Source organism: Miscanthus floridulus, chromosome 18 (genome assembly GCF_019320115.1).
Source record: "Miscanthus floridulus cultivar M001 chromosome 18, ASM1932011v1, whole genome shotgun sequence".
NCBI classification, from domain to species: domain Eukaryota; kingdom Viridiplantae; phylum Streptophyta; class Magnoliopsida; order Poales; family Poaceae; genus Miscanthus; species Miscanthus floridulus.
In genome coordinates this window covers 31,613,404-31,628,704 of record NC_089597.1, presented here as the reverse complement: position 1 = coordinate 31,628,704, position 15,301 = coordinate 31,613,404, and the positions used below count along the sequence as shown (strand labels likewise).

Sequence of the window (15,301 nt, the reverse complement as noted above, 5' to 3'; positions counted from 1 at the left end):
AATGTTTTTGAGAGAAGTAATTGTCAACGTGACGGGACCGATCTTTGGCCCTGTCAGAATCCATGCTACTTTCTAGTCATAGAAACAGTATGTTTCTGTTTCTCTCACAGTAAATCAGTCTTATAAATCAACCGCAGCGGCGATAACTCCTACCGAATCAGGCCTTAAGTGGTACACACAAATCATATACTATCATCGTCCCCGCAAAGCGTTTGGATCTCATATGCTGTTTGGAGACTAGCCGTGACATGACAAGAGCGCTCCTGTAGTCCTCCTCCTGTATCCTGTTTGCCTCTTTCTTTTCGTGCAAGAAGAAGCGCCTCCTTTTTCTGTAATTCTGTTCCGCTAGCTTCTCGTCACCACCTCGCTTGATTTTTTTCTTTTCCATGTCAGCACCGCATAGGCACTTCTTGTTTAGGTAGCTCTGTTCTTGTTTGGAACGCCCGATGCATGGTTTGGCGGCACGCCCGATGCGAGTGCCGTTTGGCGGCTCATCACTCACCAGGCGCCCAGCTGCATCGATCTCGCAAGAACCGATGCCTTTCTGTTCTTGAAACGATATCTGCGCTGGGCAACTTTCTTGTTGCCGCTTGTCGCTTGTGCTGCTGACTGGACGCAGCTCTGGAGGGTTTTTGGATGCATTTTTAGGGATCCTTGTGCCTGATTTCGTAGATAATTTGCCACTTGCAGCACGTTCTTGGTGTTCCCCCCCCGTTGTTTCTGCACACGGGCTTTCTCTGGCTTTTCTGAGAGACCCATGTTTTACAGGCTCTTTCTAGGAGGGTAAACCTACTGATCCAATGGCATTAGGGAGGGGAAAATATCTCGCTGCTTTTTTAATCCGGACAATCTCATTTGCGTTTGCGTCTGATTGATGATGACCGCAATGGTGATCGTATCTTGGGTGCCGGAACACCGGCTTTTTGCTGCTCACCGAATCAGCTGCGAGATTTCGGTGGTGAAATTAGGAACTCAAAAGAATAGTACAGTAGAAAGGAGCCCTTGCGTTTGGTGCTCTCCTTTCTCTCCCAGCCAGTCCTTCCTTTCCTTGCGTTCACTGCACCTGAACAGGTCACCCCGACCTGCACTGTACTGGTCTCCATTAAAAAAAAGGTCTAAGCTTTTTCGAAACCGGCCATTGGTCTGGTAGGCCAGCATATGCTAATTGGATGCTTTTGCCGAGTCCATGACACAATCAGTGACACCACCAGTATTTGGAAATTCTGGTTTTAAAGTATAGTAATTTGGCATTATCCATTGCTTAATTCCCAGCTTTGTCAGCTCGAAGGTGGGCCCTACCATTTGCACCACAGTTAGCTACCACCTCAGCACCTCACGCAGGCTCACAGGTCACAGCGCTGGGAGCCTTGGGCTTACAGCAGCTACCCTGCCCCCTCTATTTATTGGTTCCTCTTCCGTCCCGGACAGACCCTCCTCCATTGGACTGCTCCCTGTTGACCATTTGGGTATGCTCGCTCTTCTGTTCATCTCCGTACTAAACCTCTGTCCTCTGGTAATCCTGGGTGGGGTTTTTGCTGGGATTTTGAGCTAATCTGGCCGCGGTAGAAAAAGATCGTGTCTTGATGAGCGCTATCGCTCGCCTTAATTGTCTCCTTGCCCCGCCATTTCTTCCGGTTTTCGTGCGTTTTCCGTGATTCGCTGGGTACGTCATCGCCTGAATCTTGCCTGGGCTCTGCTGACATGTTCTTGGGTTTATTGTAGATTTCTCTGATCTAAACCGTTCCTGTACTGCGCGCAGAGCTTTCCGCCGTCCTTTTCTGTGGGTTTTGAGCTTAGGATTTTACTTGGTGGTGGTGGTAAACTTGGATTCACACATGTATACTGTAGAAATTCTAGGCTCTGTAGTTTGCTTGAGATCTTGCTGTGATTGCGTGCCGTGCTCACCTCTTTTGCTTCCCGAGGAATGTATTTGTCCTTTTGGTGGATTATTAGCGCGAAAAAAGCTTTTTTGTTTTTTGTTCTTTTACTATGAAAAGTGATCTTGTTGGATTTTTCTATATTTCACCTTTTGATTGATGTCCTTACTCTAGGAATTTGTGAAGCCAAATCCTCTTATTTTCACAGGTTTTTGGCTGTTTCTTAGTGGGGTTTAGGGTCTGAATGGCATCAATACTCTTTAACAAACAGAAATTTAACTCAATCAAGTTGGTTCCTTTCTCCTTTGAAAATATTATCAGATAACTAAGTGCTTGTGCGGAATCAGTACTTGCTTTTGTTTGGTGGAGGATCAATACTGAATAAATACTTGCTTTTGTTTGGGTGGGGGATAAGTGCCTGCTTTATCATGACTATTTTGCTATAGGATTCTATCTTGTTAATTGTTTCTGTTGAGATAAATCAAATAGTATAGCTGCATACTACTTTTTTTTTCTTCCAAATTTAGGTTGCTTTAGCATGACCTACTTTTTCAGACAGTCTTCTAAGTTCTAAGTGGTAGCTCTTGATTTCTTGTTCTTGTACAAGTGGTGCTGCTGAATCTCAACTGTATAGCTCGAATTGCAGTATTTAGTGTCATTGAGCCATGGCTGCCAAGTTGACTCGCCTCCACAGTCTTCGCGAACGCCTTGGTGCCACCTTCTCCTCTCATCCCAATGAGCTGATTGCACTCTTCTCCAGGTGGGCATACCAAAATATGTAACTTGCATTTCATTTCCTGTACTGAAATTTGTTAATTTGGTATTCTCTTCATCCCTATCTTTATGTAAACACGAGCATATGCAACTTCTTTCTTGGTTTCTTTTGTTGACACCATCATGCATGCTAATTGCTAAGGATGTTACATATTCATCCTCGACTCATATTGATCATATGTAATGATTTTATGATCAGGAGATTATTGATTGTAAAGCATAGTGTTGCTGTTCTTCAGTTTTTGTAGCCTTTTGGTTTGATTAGTACAATTTAGTTGATAAGACAGTAAGTTTGTGGTACATCATTTGGCAGATTGTTTGTCTTTAGCTGGTACAGTGCCATTTAATATTTACATCCTTCAGATCTAAATAGGATATGAGATGTCCATCACAACAGGGAAAAAGGTACATGATATGAGATGTAACATCCATTTTATTTGTGAAATATCACTTTTACAGGTATGTTAACCAGGGCAAGGGAATGCTTCAGCGCCATCAACTGCTTGCTGAGTTTGATGCCCTGTTTGATAGTGACAAGGAGAAGTATGCGCCCTTCGAAGACATTCTTCGTGCTGCTCAGGTAACACTGCTGAGATGCCTGCTTGAGTGCTTGCCAATTGAAAATCAGGTACTCATTCTAATTTCCCTTGTCTGCATATAGGAAGCAATTGTGCTCCCTCCCTGGGTAGCACTTGCTATCAGGCCAAGGCCTGGTGTCTGGGATTACATTCGAGTGAATGTAAGCGAGTTGGCTGTGGAGGAGCTGAGTGTTTCTGAGTACTTGGCATTCAAGGAACAGCTGGTGGATGGAAAGTAAGTTCTTCGATGAATTCTTTGTAGTTTTATAGGCTAATCTCTAGATTCTAGTTATGGAAACTTGTATATGTACTAATTCCATACCTTCTTTTCCTTATACCAGTTCCAACAGCAACTTTGTGCTTGAGCTTGATTTTGAGCCCTTCAATGCCTCGTTCCCTCGTCCTTCCATGTCAAAGTCCATTGGAAATGGAGTGCAATTCCTTAACCGACACCTGTCTTCCAAGTTGTTCCAGGACAAGGAGAGCCTGTACCCGTTGCTGAATTTCCTCAAAGCCCATAACTACAAGGGCACGGTGAGCTTACAGTCCAGAATCTTCCAAGCGCATGCTTCACAATCGATGATGACAATATTTATTTAATTTTATTTAGGAACTTTACATAACCTGAAAATGGATTAAATGATGCCACCCGACTCCCTCATTTGTAAGTCCTTTTTTTTTCTGTTACAGACGATGATGTTGAATGACAGAATTCAGAGCCTCCGTGGGCTCCAGTCATCCCTTAGAAAGGCAGAAGAGTATCTACTGAGTGTCCCTCAAGACACTCCCTACTCAGAGTTCAACCATAGGTGATTGATTAATAAATTGTCCTTGCCATTTAACTTTGGTTGAACTAGCAAATGGATTAACTGCTTGTAATGCCACCATGATCTGCATTAGGTTCCAAGAGCTTGGCTTGGAGAAGGGTTGGGGTGACACTGCAAAGCGCGTACTTGATACACTCCACTTGCTTCTTGACCTTCTTGAGGCCCCTGATCCTGCCAACTTGGAGAAGTTCCTTGGAACTATACCAATGATGTTCAATGTTGTTATCCTGTCTCCTCATGGCTACTTTGCCCAATCCAATGTGCTTGGATACCCTGACACTGGTGGTCAGGTACAGAATCTTAGTGATTATTTTTTCTTTTAGTTACTGTAGCTTTTAGGTTTCTCATTTGCAGTCGTTTTGCAGGTTGTGTACATTTTGGATCAAGTCCGTGCTTTGGAGAATGAGATGCTTCTTAGGATTAAGCAGCAAGGCCTTGACATCACCCCGAAGATCCTCATTGTATGTTTCATGTTTGAGACCATGTTTCACCTTGTGAACCCTTTCATTGTTTCTTGATTTACTCAGTAAATGTTCCTACATAATCTTATTTGTGCAGGTTACCAGGCTGTTGCCTGATGCTGTTGGGACTACATGCGGTCAGCGTCTGGAGAAGGTCATTGGAACCGAGCACACAGACATTATTCGTATTCCATTCAGAAATGAGAATGGTATTCTCCGCAAATGGATCTCTCGTTTTGATGTCTGGCCATACCTGGAGACATACACTGAGGTATATAGATTATCTGACTGAATGTCCTACACAGCATAGCTTGTTTGAGTAATACTGAAGTCATGCATTCTGTGCTACAGGATGTTGCCAGTGAAATAATGTTAGAAATGCAGGCCAAGCCTGACCTTATCGTTGGCAACTACAGTGATGGCAATCTAGTCGCCACTCTGCTCGCGCACAAGTTGGGAGTTACTCAGGTCTGTTTGGCTGTACACGAGTAATTGAGTTTTTTGTAAAATTATTAAGTTCTCCAAATGCTTAATAGTTTTGTACATGCTTGCAGTGTACCATTGCCCACGCCTTGGAGAAAACCAAATATCCCAACTCAGACATATACTTGGACAATTTTGACAGCCAATACCACTTCTCATGCCAGTTCACAGCTGACCTTATTGCCATGAATCACACTGATTTCATCATCACCAGTACATTCCAAGAAATCGCGGGAAGGTAAGTTTTGTATATTATCTTTAGAATCTCGCTGTATTGTAGTAGTAACTAAACTAGTATCTGATGTTTTCTCTGTTATTTCTGCAGCAAGGACACTGTGGGGCAGTATGAGTCCCACATCGCGTTCACTCTTCCTGGACTTTACCGTGTTGTCCATGGCATTGATGTTTTTGATCCCAAATTCAACATTGTCTCTCCTGGAGCAGACATGAGTGTTTACTACCCATACACTGAAACTGACAAGAGACTCACTGCCTTCCATCCTGAAATTGAGGAGCTCATCTACAGTGATGTTGAGAACGATGAGCACAAGTGAGTACTGAACTGATTGAATGTCTTCTTGTAGTCAATCAGCTTGTAAATATTCCAACACTCATCTGCATGTCTGTCCATCTTTCATTCTATTAAGATATGCAAAGCTGTTATTGCCATTTACAATAAATAAGTTTTCGACCTGAACACCTGGTATTTAATTGCTTCCAGGTTTGTGTTGAAGGACAAGAACAAGCCGATCATCTTCTCAATGGCTCGTCTTGACCGTGTGAAGAACATGACAGGCTTGGTTGAGATGTATGGTAAGAATGCACGCCTGAGGGAATTGGCAAACCTTGTGATTGTTGCTGGTGACCATGGCAAGGAATCGAAGGACAGGGAGGAGCAGGCAGAGTTCAAGAAGATGTACAGTCTCATTGATGAGTACAACTTGAAGGGCCATATCCGGTGGATCTCAGCTCAGATGAACCGTGTCCGCAACGCTGAGTTGTACCGCTACATTTGTGACACGAAGGGAGCATTTGTGCAGGTGTATACACACTTAACCTAATAAATCACTTCCAGGTTCCAACAATAGTGCAATCTACTTTCAGATAACGACAGTCATAGAGCTTGTGCAGGACTAAATTATTTTGTCACTTTGTTTTTGTAGCCTGCATTCTATGAAGCATTCGGCCTGACTGTCATTGAGTCCATGACGTGCGGTTTGCCAACAATTGCAACCTGCCATGGTGGCCCTGCTGAAATCATTGTGGACGGGGTGTCTGGTTTGCACATTGATCCTTACCACAGTGACAAGGCTGCAGATATTTTGGTGAACTTCTTTGAGAAGTGCAAGGCAGACCCAAGCTACTGGGACAAGATCTCACAGGGTGGACTGCAGAGAATTTATGAGAAGTATGAAATTTTCTCTTCTGCCATATATGATATAAATAGATATACAGTGAATAATTCTTGTTGACCAAAGGCCGCATCTGATTAATTCGCATAATCAGATATTATAGGGTTGAGCATTTAGATATTTGTGTTACCCTTGTAGCCTTCTCTGGTTACAAACACTATATCATTCCATGCCACGAACACTCAGAAATTTGTGTTATCTTTCTCTAGTTAGGAGTAAATCCTGATACGATAAGCTTTGGATTGCTCAGGTACACCTGGAAGCTCTACTCCGAGAGGCTGATGACCCTGACTGGTGTATACGGATTCTGGAAGTATGTGAGCAATCTGGAGAGGCGCGAGACTCGCCGCTACCTTGAGATGTTCTATGCTCTGAAATACCGTAGCCTGGTAAGTTTTTTGATGTCTTGCTAGAGAGAATATGTGTAGCATCGAGTGTTCAGTTCAGCAGTCTTAAACAAGTGGATTAACTAGTACATCTCTTTCTTGAATCCAGGCAAGTACGGTTCCATTGTCCTTCGATTAGTGTGGGAAAGAAGAACCCCAATCTGGAGTAGTGGAGAACGATCATCTGCATTTTGATTGTTCGCCGCAATTCGCATTGTTAGTCGTGTATTTGAGTTATGTGTACTTGGTTTCCAAGCACTTTGGTTCCTTTTTGCGATTTTTGGGCAGCGCTGTCTGGTTCCTTTTATAGGAATTAGCTGCACCTTTTGCTTCAAATAAACGCCTGCTCGTTCACCTGTCTTCCAAAGTTCAATGCAATGTTTTGTTGCCCAAGTCTTCATTTCTGACTGATGGTGATGTTATGTTGTGTCAGTTCTGTTAATCACCTGTTCAACGTGGTAGGCTGATGCCTGTTCTTATTATCAAAGGTTGCTGTGCCAGACATGACTACTTATATGCTTAAATAGAAGTGAAAAAATCATTCTAAGCAAAGCTGCACAGAATTTCAACTGGCTAGTGGACTATTTCCTTGGTTATTGCAGTTTTTTTTTCGAAAACCCTTGGTTATTGCAGTTGCAGGTCTGTGTTACATCCCTATGTCAGTTGTCAGACACCAATGACAGCTTCCCATGGCTTTTGGACATCAGTCTTGAATTGAAGCTGAGGTGCTCCTCGCTCCTCTGCATAGAGGCCAAGAGGGGATACATAACAGAGCAGCCGACTAGCGTAAGTGCGTAACTGAAAGCAGTTATGCACTGTCCACTGTGTAGTGACTAGTGAGGCACACCGTGGGAGCCTATTGCTTCAGATTCAGGACAGTCCGTTCCTCACAGGTTGCAGAGCGCACGGTTCTCTCTTCCCATTCCCGTTCCTGTCACCTCGGAATTGTTGTTTACGCCATTACCTACCAACCACTTAGGCCGGTTAAGCAAGGCAAACCAGTAGGCTGAGCCAAGGGATCCGACTAGATCTTGGTTACCACTATCGCTGTGATTCCATATACTTATGTGTGCTGTGCTTTCAGTCGATGCACTCATTTGGATGATTCTGGTTTTTGATCGGTAGCAGCAGATAATCCGATAGGAGGCATCTGGTTGCTAATTCTAATTGTGGCCATGCCAGCATGGATTCCATTTCAATATGCCTTACCTTGGAACATCAACGGACATCTCTCTCAGGGCTCATTTGGTTGTCCTGGAAGGAGACTAAGAATCGTTCCGGCTGATCAATCGTTATACAAATTAGCCTACCATTCTAGCTGGGAATAAACCATAATAATTTTCAATCTCACCATGCAAATTATCCACGTGTCGCTCCCACTAAATACCACATCATTTCGTGTCACATCAGCTTCCACTAAGTGTCACATGATATTCCACTAAGTACAATTATTGTGAACCAGACGATGGAGCCAGCCGGAGCTCGAGAACCCGAACATTGGGCGAGAGTTCCATGAGAATGACAACGAAGACAAGTCCACCTGAATCCGCTTGATCTTGTAAATATTTTTCAAATACAAACATTAGAATTCGTTTTTAATATGCTTTATAGGTTGAAAGTATTTATTTACTAGCTAAAACCTGATTGGAAACCCACACTTGATTGCCTTGATGACATAAGGATTACTTACTAGCTACACATGTTGTGCTCTGATCAAGCAATTATCGTATTATTAGTACTGTTACTCATTATTTCTAGTACTTGTGCTACAAATGGAAAAAGTCTACGTAACCCCCCACCTCCACCTATTGTAACACGACTATTTCACCCCAACCTATAAAACCAGGTATTTAACCCCTCACCTTTGCAAAACCGTTCAAATAACCTCCAACGGTGGAAAAATATCTGGTTTTATAGATTGGGGGGTGAAGTAGTCGAGTTGCAACAGGAGGGGTTGTGTAGACTTTTTCCTGTTACAAATGCAATGGTTTTCAATGTGAGCGGTGGCTTTTTTTTGGGTGAAAGCTAAATGAACATATAGGTTTTGGGGAGGTGTGGCTGGAGTTTGGGTTTGATGGAAGATATTTGCTTTGTCTCAGTTAAGGACTGAGTGTTTTAACTTACCTAACTCATTTTATTGTGCAACCACTCGACATTGTAAGGGCAAATCTTAGTCTAAATCCCTTAATTAGTTTGGTAATTGCCTAAAGGTAGATGTGCAACGGAATGCTAAGAGAACTGTGTGAAATTTAATAAAACGGTTGTAGCCCTCATTAGGCAAGGAACCTTGTCTTAGCGCTCCTGTGGTGATCACATGACTGAGTTCTGGAGGGTCATGTCTTTGATGGATCCATGCTTACATGCAGTATCATACTTGTAGGTAAATTGTACAACCTTTGCAGAGTCAGTCGTGTTAAGGGTCTTAGGTGAGTTATGGTTTGGTTACAACAACTAAAGATGGTAAAGTATGTGTCTTTGTAAAGTATTTGGCACATGTGTATGTTGAATTTAACAATATGCACTTTGAGTTCAATTGAATAGAAATCCGTCCAAGACATCCATTTTGTATTCATATTCGAAAACATCCATATTAATTTGAATTAAAATATGGTAAAAGATGATATTTGGATCCGATTCTATGCGAATCCAATCCGTTTCCATCCCTAGCACATGTGTGCCTATTCCTATCCCACATATCAGTATATCACAACAAATATTTGCGTGAGAGCCTCAGCTGTGATAGCTGTGTACATTAGGAGGCATTGCATTGGAGAAAGAATGGTTCAGATCAAAGGACACAACCATTGATTTTTCGGGTAGGCGGCTTAATAAAGTTGAAACATGTTAATACTGGCGTAGTTGCAGCCTTTGCTCTATTTCAGCAGTTCAGCATCGACTCAGGGTGTGTTTAGTTGGGGAGGTGAAAATTTTTGGGTGTCACATCGAATGTGTCGGAAGAATGTCGGAAGGGGTTTTTGGATACTAATAAAAAAACAAATTACAGAACTCATCAGAAAACTACGAGACGAATCTAATGATACTAATTAATCGGGCATTAGCACGTGTGGGTTACTGTAGCGCTCAAGGCTTTTCATGAACTGATTAGGCTTAAAAGATTCGTCTCGCGATTTTGCCGAGAACTGTGCAATTAGTTTTTTTTTTCGTCTACATTTAGTACTCCATGCATGTGTCCAAACATGCTCTTTTACTGTAGGAGGCAAAAATTTTTGGAAACTGAACATGGCCTCAGACATCAGCCATTGCCCCCCTTACTTAAATGTTGGAGGAGTATATATATATAGATTTTTCGAGATCGTACCGTATGGCACGTTTTTCATTAAGCAGAAGTAGAGTTTAAACGTTACATAGGACCCGCAAGTAAACCAAGGATTACCCACGCAATCCACAGACACAAACAAACAAACAAGAAAATACGAGGGTGGGGGAGACCCTCTACCTCAAGACCCCAACCGACTGAGCCTACTACAAGAAGACAACAACACAATGGTAGCCAACAGTATAGTGAAACCGCAATGGCGACGAGGCGAGCTTCGAACAATAGTGGCGGCAAAGCATCCGCCCTGGAAAGACCAAGCAACCTTGGCGACAAAGCATCCGGCAAGGAACAACAGCGGCAAAGTATCCGCTAGAGAAGAAGACCACGACGACCAAGTATCCCCCGGAACAGCAACGCGGCGGCAAAGCATCCACCAAAGACGACGATCCAGCAGCGCGGCGGGCTACGAAAGCCGGAACCACGGCAGGCGACCAGGCTGCAGCGGCAAAGCATCCGCTCAGCGATAACCAGGAACATCGGCGGCAAAGCATCCGCCGGAGAAGCAACAAAGGAAGCGGCAAAGCATCTGCTCATCGATAACCATGAACATCGGCGGCAAAGCATCTGCCGGAGAAAAAACAAAGGAAGCGGCCAAGCATCCGCCAGAGAAGCGACCACACTGTAGGACAAACACAGGTGTTGAAGCCATGAAGGACATGAAGCGCGCATAGGCACAGCGCCAACCAGATGACTCGGCAGAAGCACAAGCAACAGCGACGACCATGTGCAGCACCGAGGAGAGGGAGAGGGGGACGGCAGCTCCCGAGCGTGGCCGGGCCATGGAACTACATAGACAACGCCTCCAAGGAGGACTACGACGCGGACTGCGCCGCCGCTGCCTGCCCAGCAAGGACAAGGTTTTCACCTAGTAGATCCACGCCGGGAGGTAAGGAAGGTGCAACAACAGATGCCTCCAAGGAGGAAAATGGCGCCCAAAGGACGTCACCATTGTTGGCCAGACAGCAAGGCTTTCTCCTAGCACCCAACTACCAAGACGCAGGCCACGAGCAGACGCTCAGGAGCCGCGTTCAGACCGAGAGAATTGAATATTTGACACTCAATCTGCGCGCCTGTGAACATTTGACATTCAATTCGTGCGTCGTTGAAAATTTAACACTCTGGCTGCGAATTCGTTGAAAATATGGGTTTTCTCCTCCTTTTCTCCATTTAACATTTTTTTCTTTTTTTCTTTTGCTTTCCAAGGCAACGCTAATCTCCTTATCCATCCATTTCTTCTAAGAAACGAACGCATCTCTCTCCCGTACTTATTTTTCTTCGGCTTTGTTCGTCACGCCGCCGCCGCTCTTCTTTGTTCTTCACGTGCCGCCGCTGATGGAGGCCGTCGGAAGAGGCACTGCCGCTGGCTGGGCGCGCGTGGGGCCAGGATGGGCGCGGGGCCGGTCGCCGGTGCTGGACGAGCCGGCCATGCGTGCGCGCGGACGGTCGCCGGTGCTGGGCGCCGGCGCTAACCAAAGCCCGCCGTCTTCGGCTCCGCCGCTGATGGAGGCCGTCGGCGTAGGCCAGAGGCGCCGCAATGGTCGAGCAACAGCAGGCCAAGGTACTTTGGTCATTCATCGTTGCCTTGGAAAGCAAAAGAAAAAAGAAAAAAAAATGTTAAATGGAGAAAAGGAGGAGAAAACCCATATTTTCAACGAATTCGCAGCCAGAGTGTTAAATTTTCAACGACGCGTGAATTGAATGTCAAATATTCACAGGCGTCCCTATTGGATGTCAAATATTCAATTTTCTCCGTTCAGACCCGGAACCGGTTGACACCAGCGCAACCACCGGACCACAGCAACCACCATGTGGGACACCGGCGCCGCAGGCAGCCAAGAGGCTGAGCAAAGGGGCGGGCGCACTCCTGGCAGCCCGCGCAAGACGCAGCCGTGGGCAGGAGCCATGAGGCCGAGCAAATTAGGCAGCCAGCGCAGCTCCTAGCCACCACCCAGCCGCGGGCAAGGGAGAGCAACGTCCACAGCCGAGCGAAGGGGCGAGCGCGCTCGGGCCGGCCGCCTCCCTGGACCGGCAGCCACGCAGACACAGCGAGCCCGCACCCCTACCCGTCATCGGCGCGTGGAGGGCGGAGGCGCGGAGCCGGAGCACCCCCGGCCGCCACCGGAGACGTGAGCGAGCCTGACGGCCGCCACCGCGCCGGCCAGAGCTGAACGCAGCGGCAGCAAGGTAGCCGCGAGCCAGCCGCCGCCCCTGATCGGAGAATGCCGCAAAGCCTCTCCAAGGCGCAGGAAGGTGAGGGAGGCTAGATCCAGCGCCAGGAAGGGTAGATCGAGTGGAGGCACGGCCGGATCTAGCCCCTGGTGGCCGGCAACGAGCACACCGGCGGCGGGGAAGACGACTGGATCGAGGCTAGAGGGGTGGAGAGAGAGGAGCGATGAGCGGAGGAAGGTGCTACGAACGGCCTCCTTTTTGGAGGGCCGCCGCTACCCGCCGGAGAGCGGCGGCGTCGGCCAGGGAGCAGGCGGCGGTGGGGAGTGGGTTCGGCGGAGGTTCAGTCGCCCCCGAGTCGCCTCACGGAGGAGACGACGCGGGGTTTGAATTTCTCTTGGCAGACTCTTCTAATAACAGTTAGGATTTGATGCAGTGTCTGGTGCATATTGCCAGGGTAGGAATAAGAGGCATCGGGAAACACACGGCCGATTCATCTTGGGGCCGTAGCACATATTCCTCTAGATAGAGGACCAGCCTTCCACGAATCAGTTATGTGTCGGGATGACCTCATTTATTAGACCAGACTGAAGTGAAAACTCAAAAATTGGTTAGTTTGGAACATGGGAAATTTATCTATTCCTAAATTTTGATTCGGACAAATTTTTGTGAAGTTGCGGTACAATTTCTATGAAATTCTTGCATTCCACCTTGTGCTGAACTCAATTGCACTATGGTAATATGGTTCAACGAAGATACCAATCCAATGACGGCTTCCTTTGTATGGTTGCTGCACAAGATTCAGAGGCGCCTTTTTAGAACGGAGTTGGAATAGGATCTTCACACTGTAATATATCCTCCCCTCTGCACATACTATGTAACTTGGCAGCGCTTTAGCCCCCACCAACCGGTCTCCCGGCATCTGTGGAATGAAAATTCAGGTGATGATCTCCCGATCTTCCCCGGTGTTGACCTCAAAAAAAGAACCGTAGAAAGCCGCCTCCTCTAAACGCGAACCTGAAGAGAGGCTGTTTGAGATGTCTCAAATGCAAACTCACTTGATTGGACATCTTCTCAGGATATGTACTTACGTAATTAGCCATGGCCTGCCATACCATATTTGCACAAGTTAATGACAAGAATTTAAAAGTTATTGATGTTTATATCTCAAGAACATGTTTTTGTGACCGGAGTAATTTTCTTATAAATGTCAAACTTCACAAAATGACGTACCCAGTGAAGTGGTCTACTGCTAAATGGAGGCAAATCGTAGTATATGAATTAAATTTGCAGGATAGCTAGCTCCTTCTAGGCAAACCGAATTTCAAATCAACCTAATTATCTCTGTTCGTAAAAAAAGGTATTTGCAGCTGCAGGAACCCCTTTTGGTTGTTCTACGGTTTGCAAAATTACAACGGAGTCAAGACCTTCATGATTGCCAGGTTGCATGTTTGAATTGCATTCCTCACAGATGTCTTCCGGCCGGAAACTTCTCGACGAAGCTCTGAATGAATGAACTGCAGAGTTCTCGGTGTGAAGTCAGTTGGTCAGTTGAGAGTCCTTGGCCACGTGTTTCTGGATCGGAGCTGATCAGACATAAATCAATTGGCCCGAAGAATGGTGGTGGAACAATGTCAAAACAAGTGCACTATTTATATTGCCCTACTTCTCCGGTCTTATAAAAACAGACTGGGGATCCCTGATGCTTTCCTTGAGTTCCTCGTTGCCGGTAGTGTGTCATACTTCCACCATACATGCAACTAACTATCCATGTGAGTTTTGTCAAAAAAAAAAAAAAAACTCCATGTGAGTTGATTCCTTATTTCTCTTACCATGCCACAAGAATCTTGCACCTGCCATCTAGCACTAACAGCGCGGATAGTGTCACGCGACAGGATTGGGAGGCATGGGATAATGCAGCAGCACAGCGGTAGAGTGAAGTCGGAGACGGATCGTCTCTCCCAGAGGATCCGTCCATGGTTCGGCTGGCACTCGACCTCCCAGTCCGGCCCAACATACTGCCTAAAGAAAATAATCCCACGCTCTCCACAGCTCGCGGCCGCGGGTTCACTCCAGAAAACCTGGGCGCCGCCGTCTGTCGCCGCCCTCGTCGCTCCTCGTGGCGGACCATGCCCGTGCTTCGCGCTGATGGATATCACGATTAGCCCACTTCGCCTCCAAGTGCAGCGCGTTGCTCTTGTTCGTTGATTAGACTCTGACATCCGCAAACACGAAGGGGTTCCGTAAAGTCATCGCCGTCGAGGGTCTCGACCATGGCTGTGGCTCGCTACTCTACTCTACAGGTTCATCAAATGATTTGGGCTCTTGTACATCTGGTGCTTGTAGATTAATCTCAAGAATACCAAGGCAAGGATTGAAGGAGGAATATTCAAGGACGGTTCTGCAGTCTGCACCAGTTGGTGCTTCTTCAGGTTCTGAGAAAAGACGTGTACTTCTTTAGGTTCACAGATGGTACAAAATGGGATTGTGAAGTGAGGTGTTGTGAATAAATATTTGAGAATGTGATCACTGAATTGTCAAAATAAATGACTGAATGTGGCAAAATGACTAAATGTGGGAATCAATAAAATGATGTACACAGATTGTTTTTATGAATCATCAATTCATCATAACTATTTTTTAGGGTGGCAAAAGGCATTCATACAGACTTGTAAAATACATTCAGGTTGCTCATCAATGAGTGATGTCAATTTGATATACAATTGAACATTCGGGTGGCAAGACATTGGGCAGGCACAACGCCTTTAGAAGAGACTGAGGTAAGAAACTAGGTGCGAAAGGGCCTCTAGCTGAGTTGATTAGGTGGTTTGAGGCACTCCTTAGGTCCTGAGTTCGAATTTTCAGGCTAGGGTTAAAAAAATCACCTCGGCCGTGCCACGCCAAAGCATAGGTCTAAGGTCCTATCCCGATCGTGGTCGTTCTCACTTGGGCTACGGTACGGTTTTACCCCCTGCGGGTCGAGCTTTAGGTAAGAAACTA

General features: G+C 45.8%; 1 protein-coding gene and 1 long non-coding RNA gene across 3 annotated transcripts; one reads left to right on the top strand and one right to left on the bottom strand.

Annotated features, from left to right (window-relative positions):
* The first annotated feature begins 1,378 nt into the window (after nt 1–1,378).
* On the top strand, nt 1,379–7,191 carry LOC136519882 (sucrose synthase 1-like). Of its 2 annotated transcripts, XM_066513270.1 has the most exons (16): nt 1,379–1,466; nt 2,524–2,637; nt 3,111–3,231; nt 3,313–3,464; nt 3,571–3,763; nt 3,920–4,038; nt 4,130–4,346; nt 4,422–4,517; nt 4,615–4,788; nt 4,869–4,985; nt 5,072–5,238; nt 5,326–5,550; nt 5,722–6,040; nt 6,164–6,408; nt 6,663–6,801; nt 6,908–7,191. In XM_066513270.1, exons 2-16 carry the CDS (start codon nt 2,543–2,545, stop codon nt 6,935–6,937), a joined length of 2,409 nt encoding a protein of 802 aa, XP_066369367.1. In that variant the 5' UTR covers nt 1,379–1,466; nt 2,524–2,542; the 3' UTR covers nt 6,938–7,191. The 2 variants fall into 2 exon arrangements, with proteins under 2 accessions (XP_066369367.1, XP_066369366.1); XM_066513269.1 differs by lacking the exon at nt 1,379–1,466 and having other exon boundaries at nt 2,453–2,637.
* A 3,566-nt stretch (nt 7,192–10,757) lies between these two features.
* Nucleotides 10,758–12,997, bottom strand: LOC136521802 (uncharacterized). Its single transcript, XR_010775679.1, has 2 exons — nt 12,199–12,997; nt 10,758–11,716 (listed from the first exon to the last, which is right to left on the bottom strand). It is a non-coding gene; the product is annotated as an uncharacterized lncRNA (long non-coding RNA).
* Between the last annotated feature and the right edge of the window lie 2,304 nt (nt 12,998–15,301).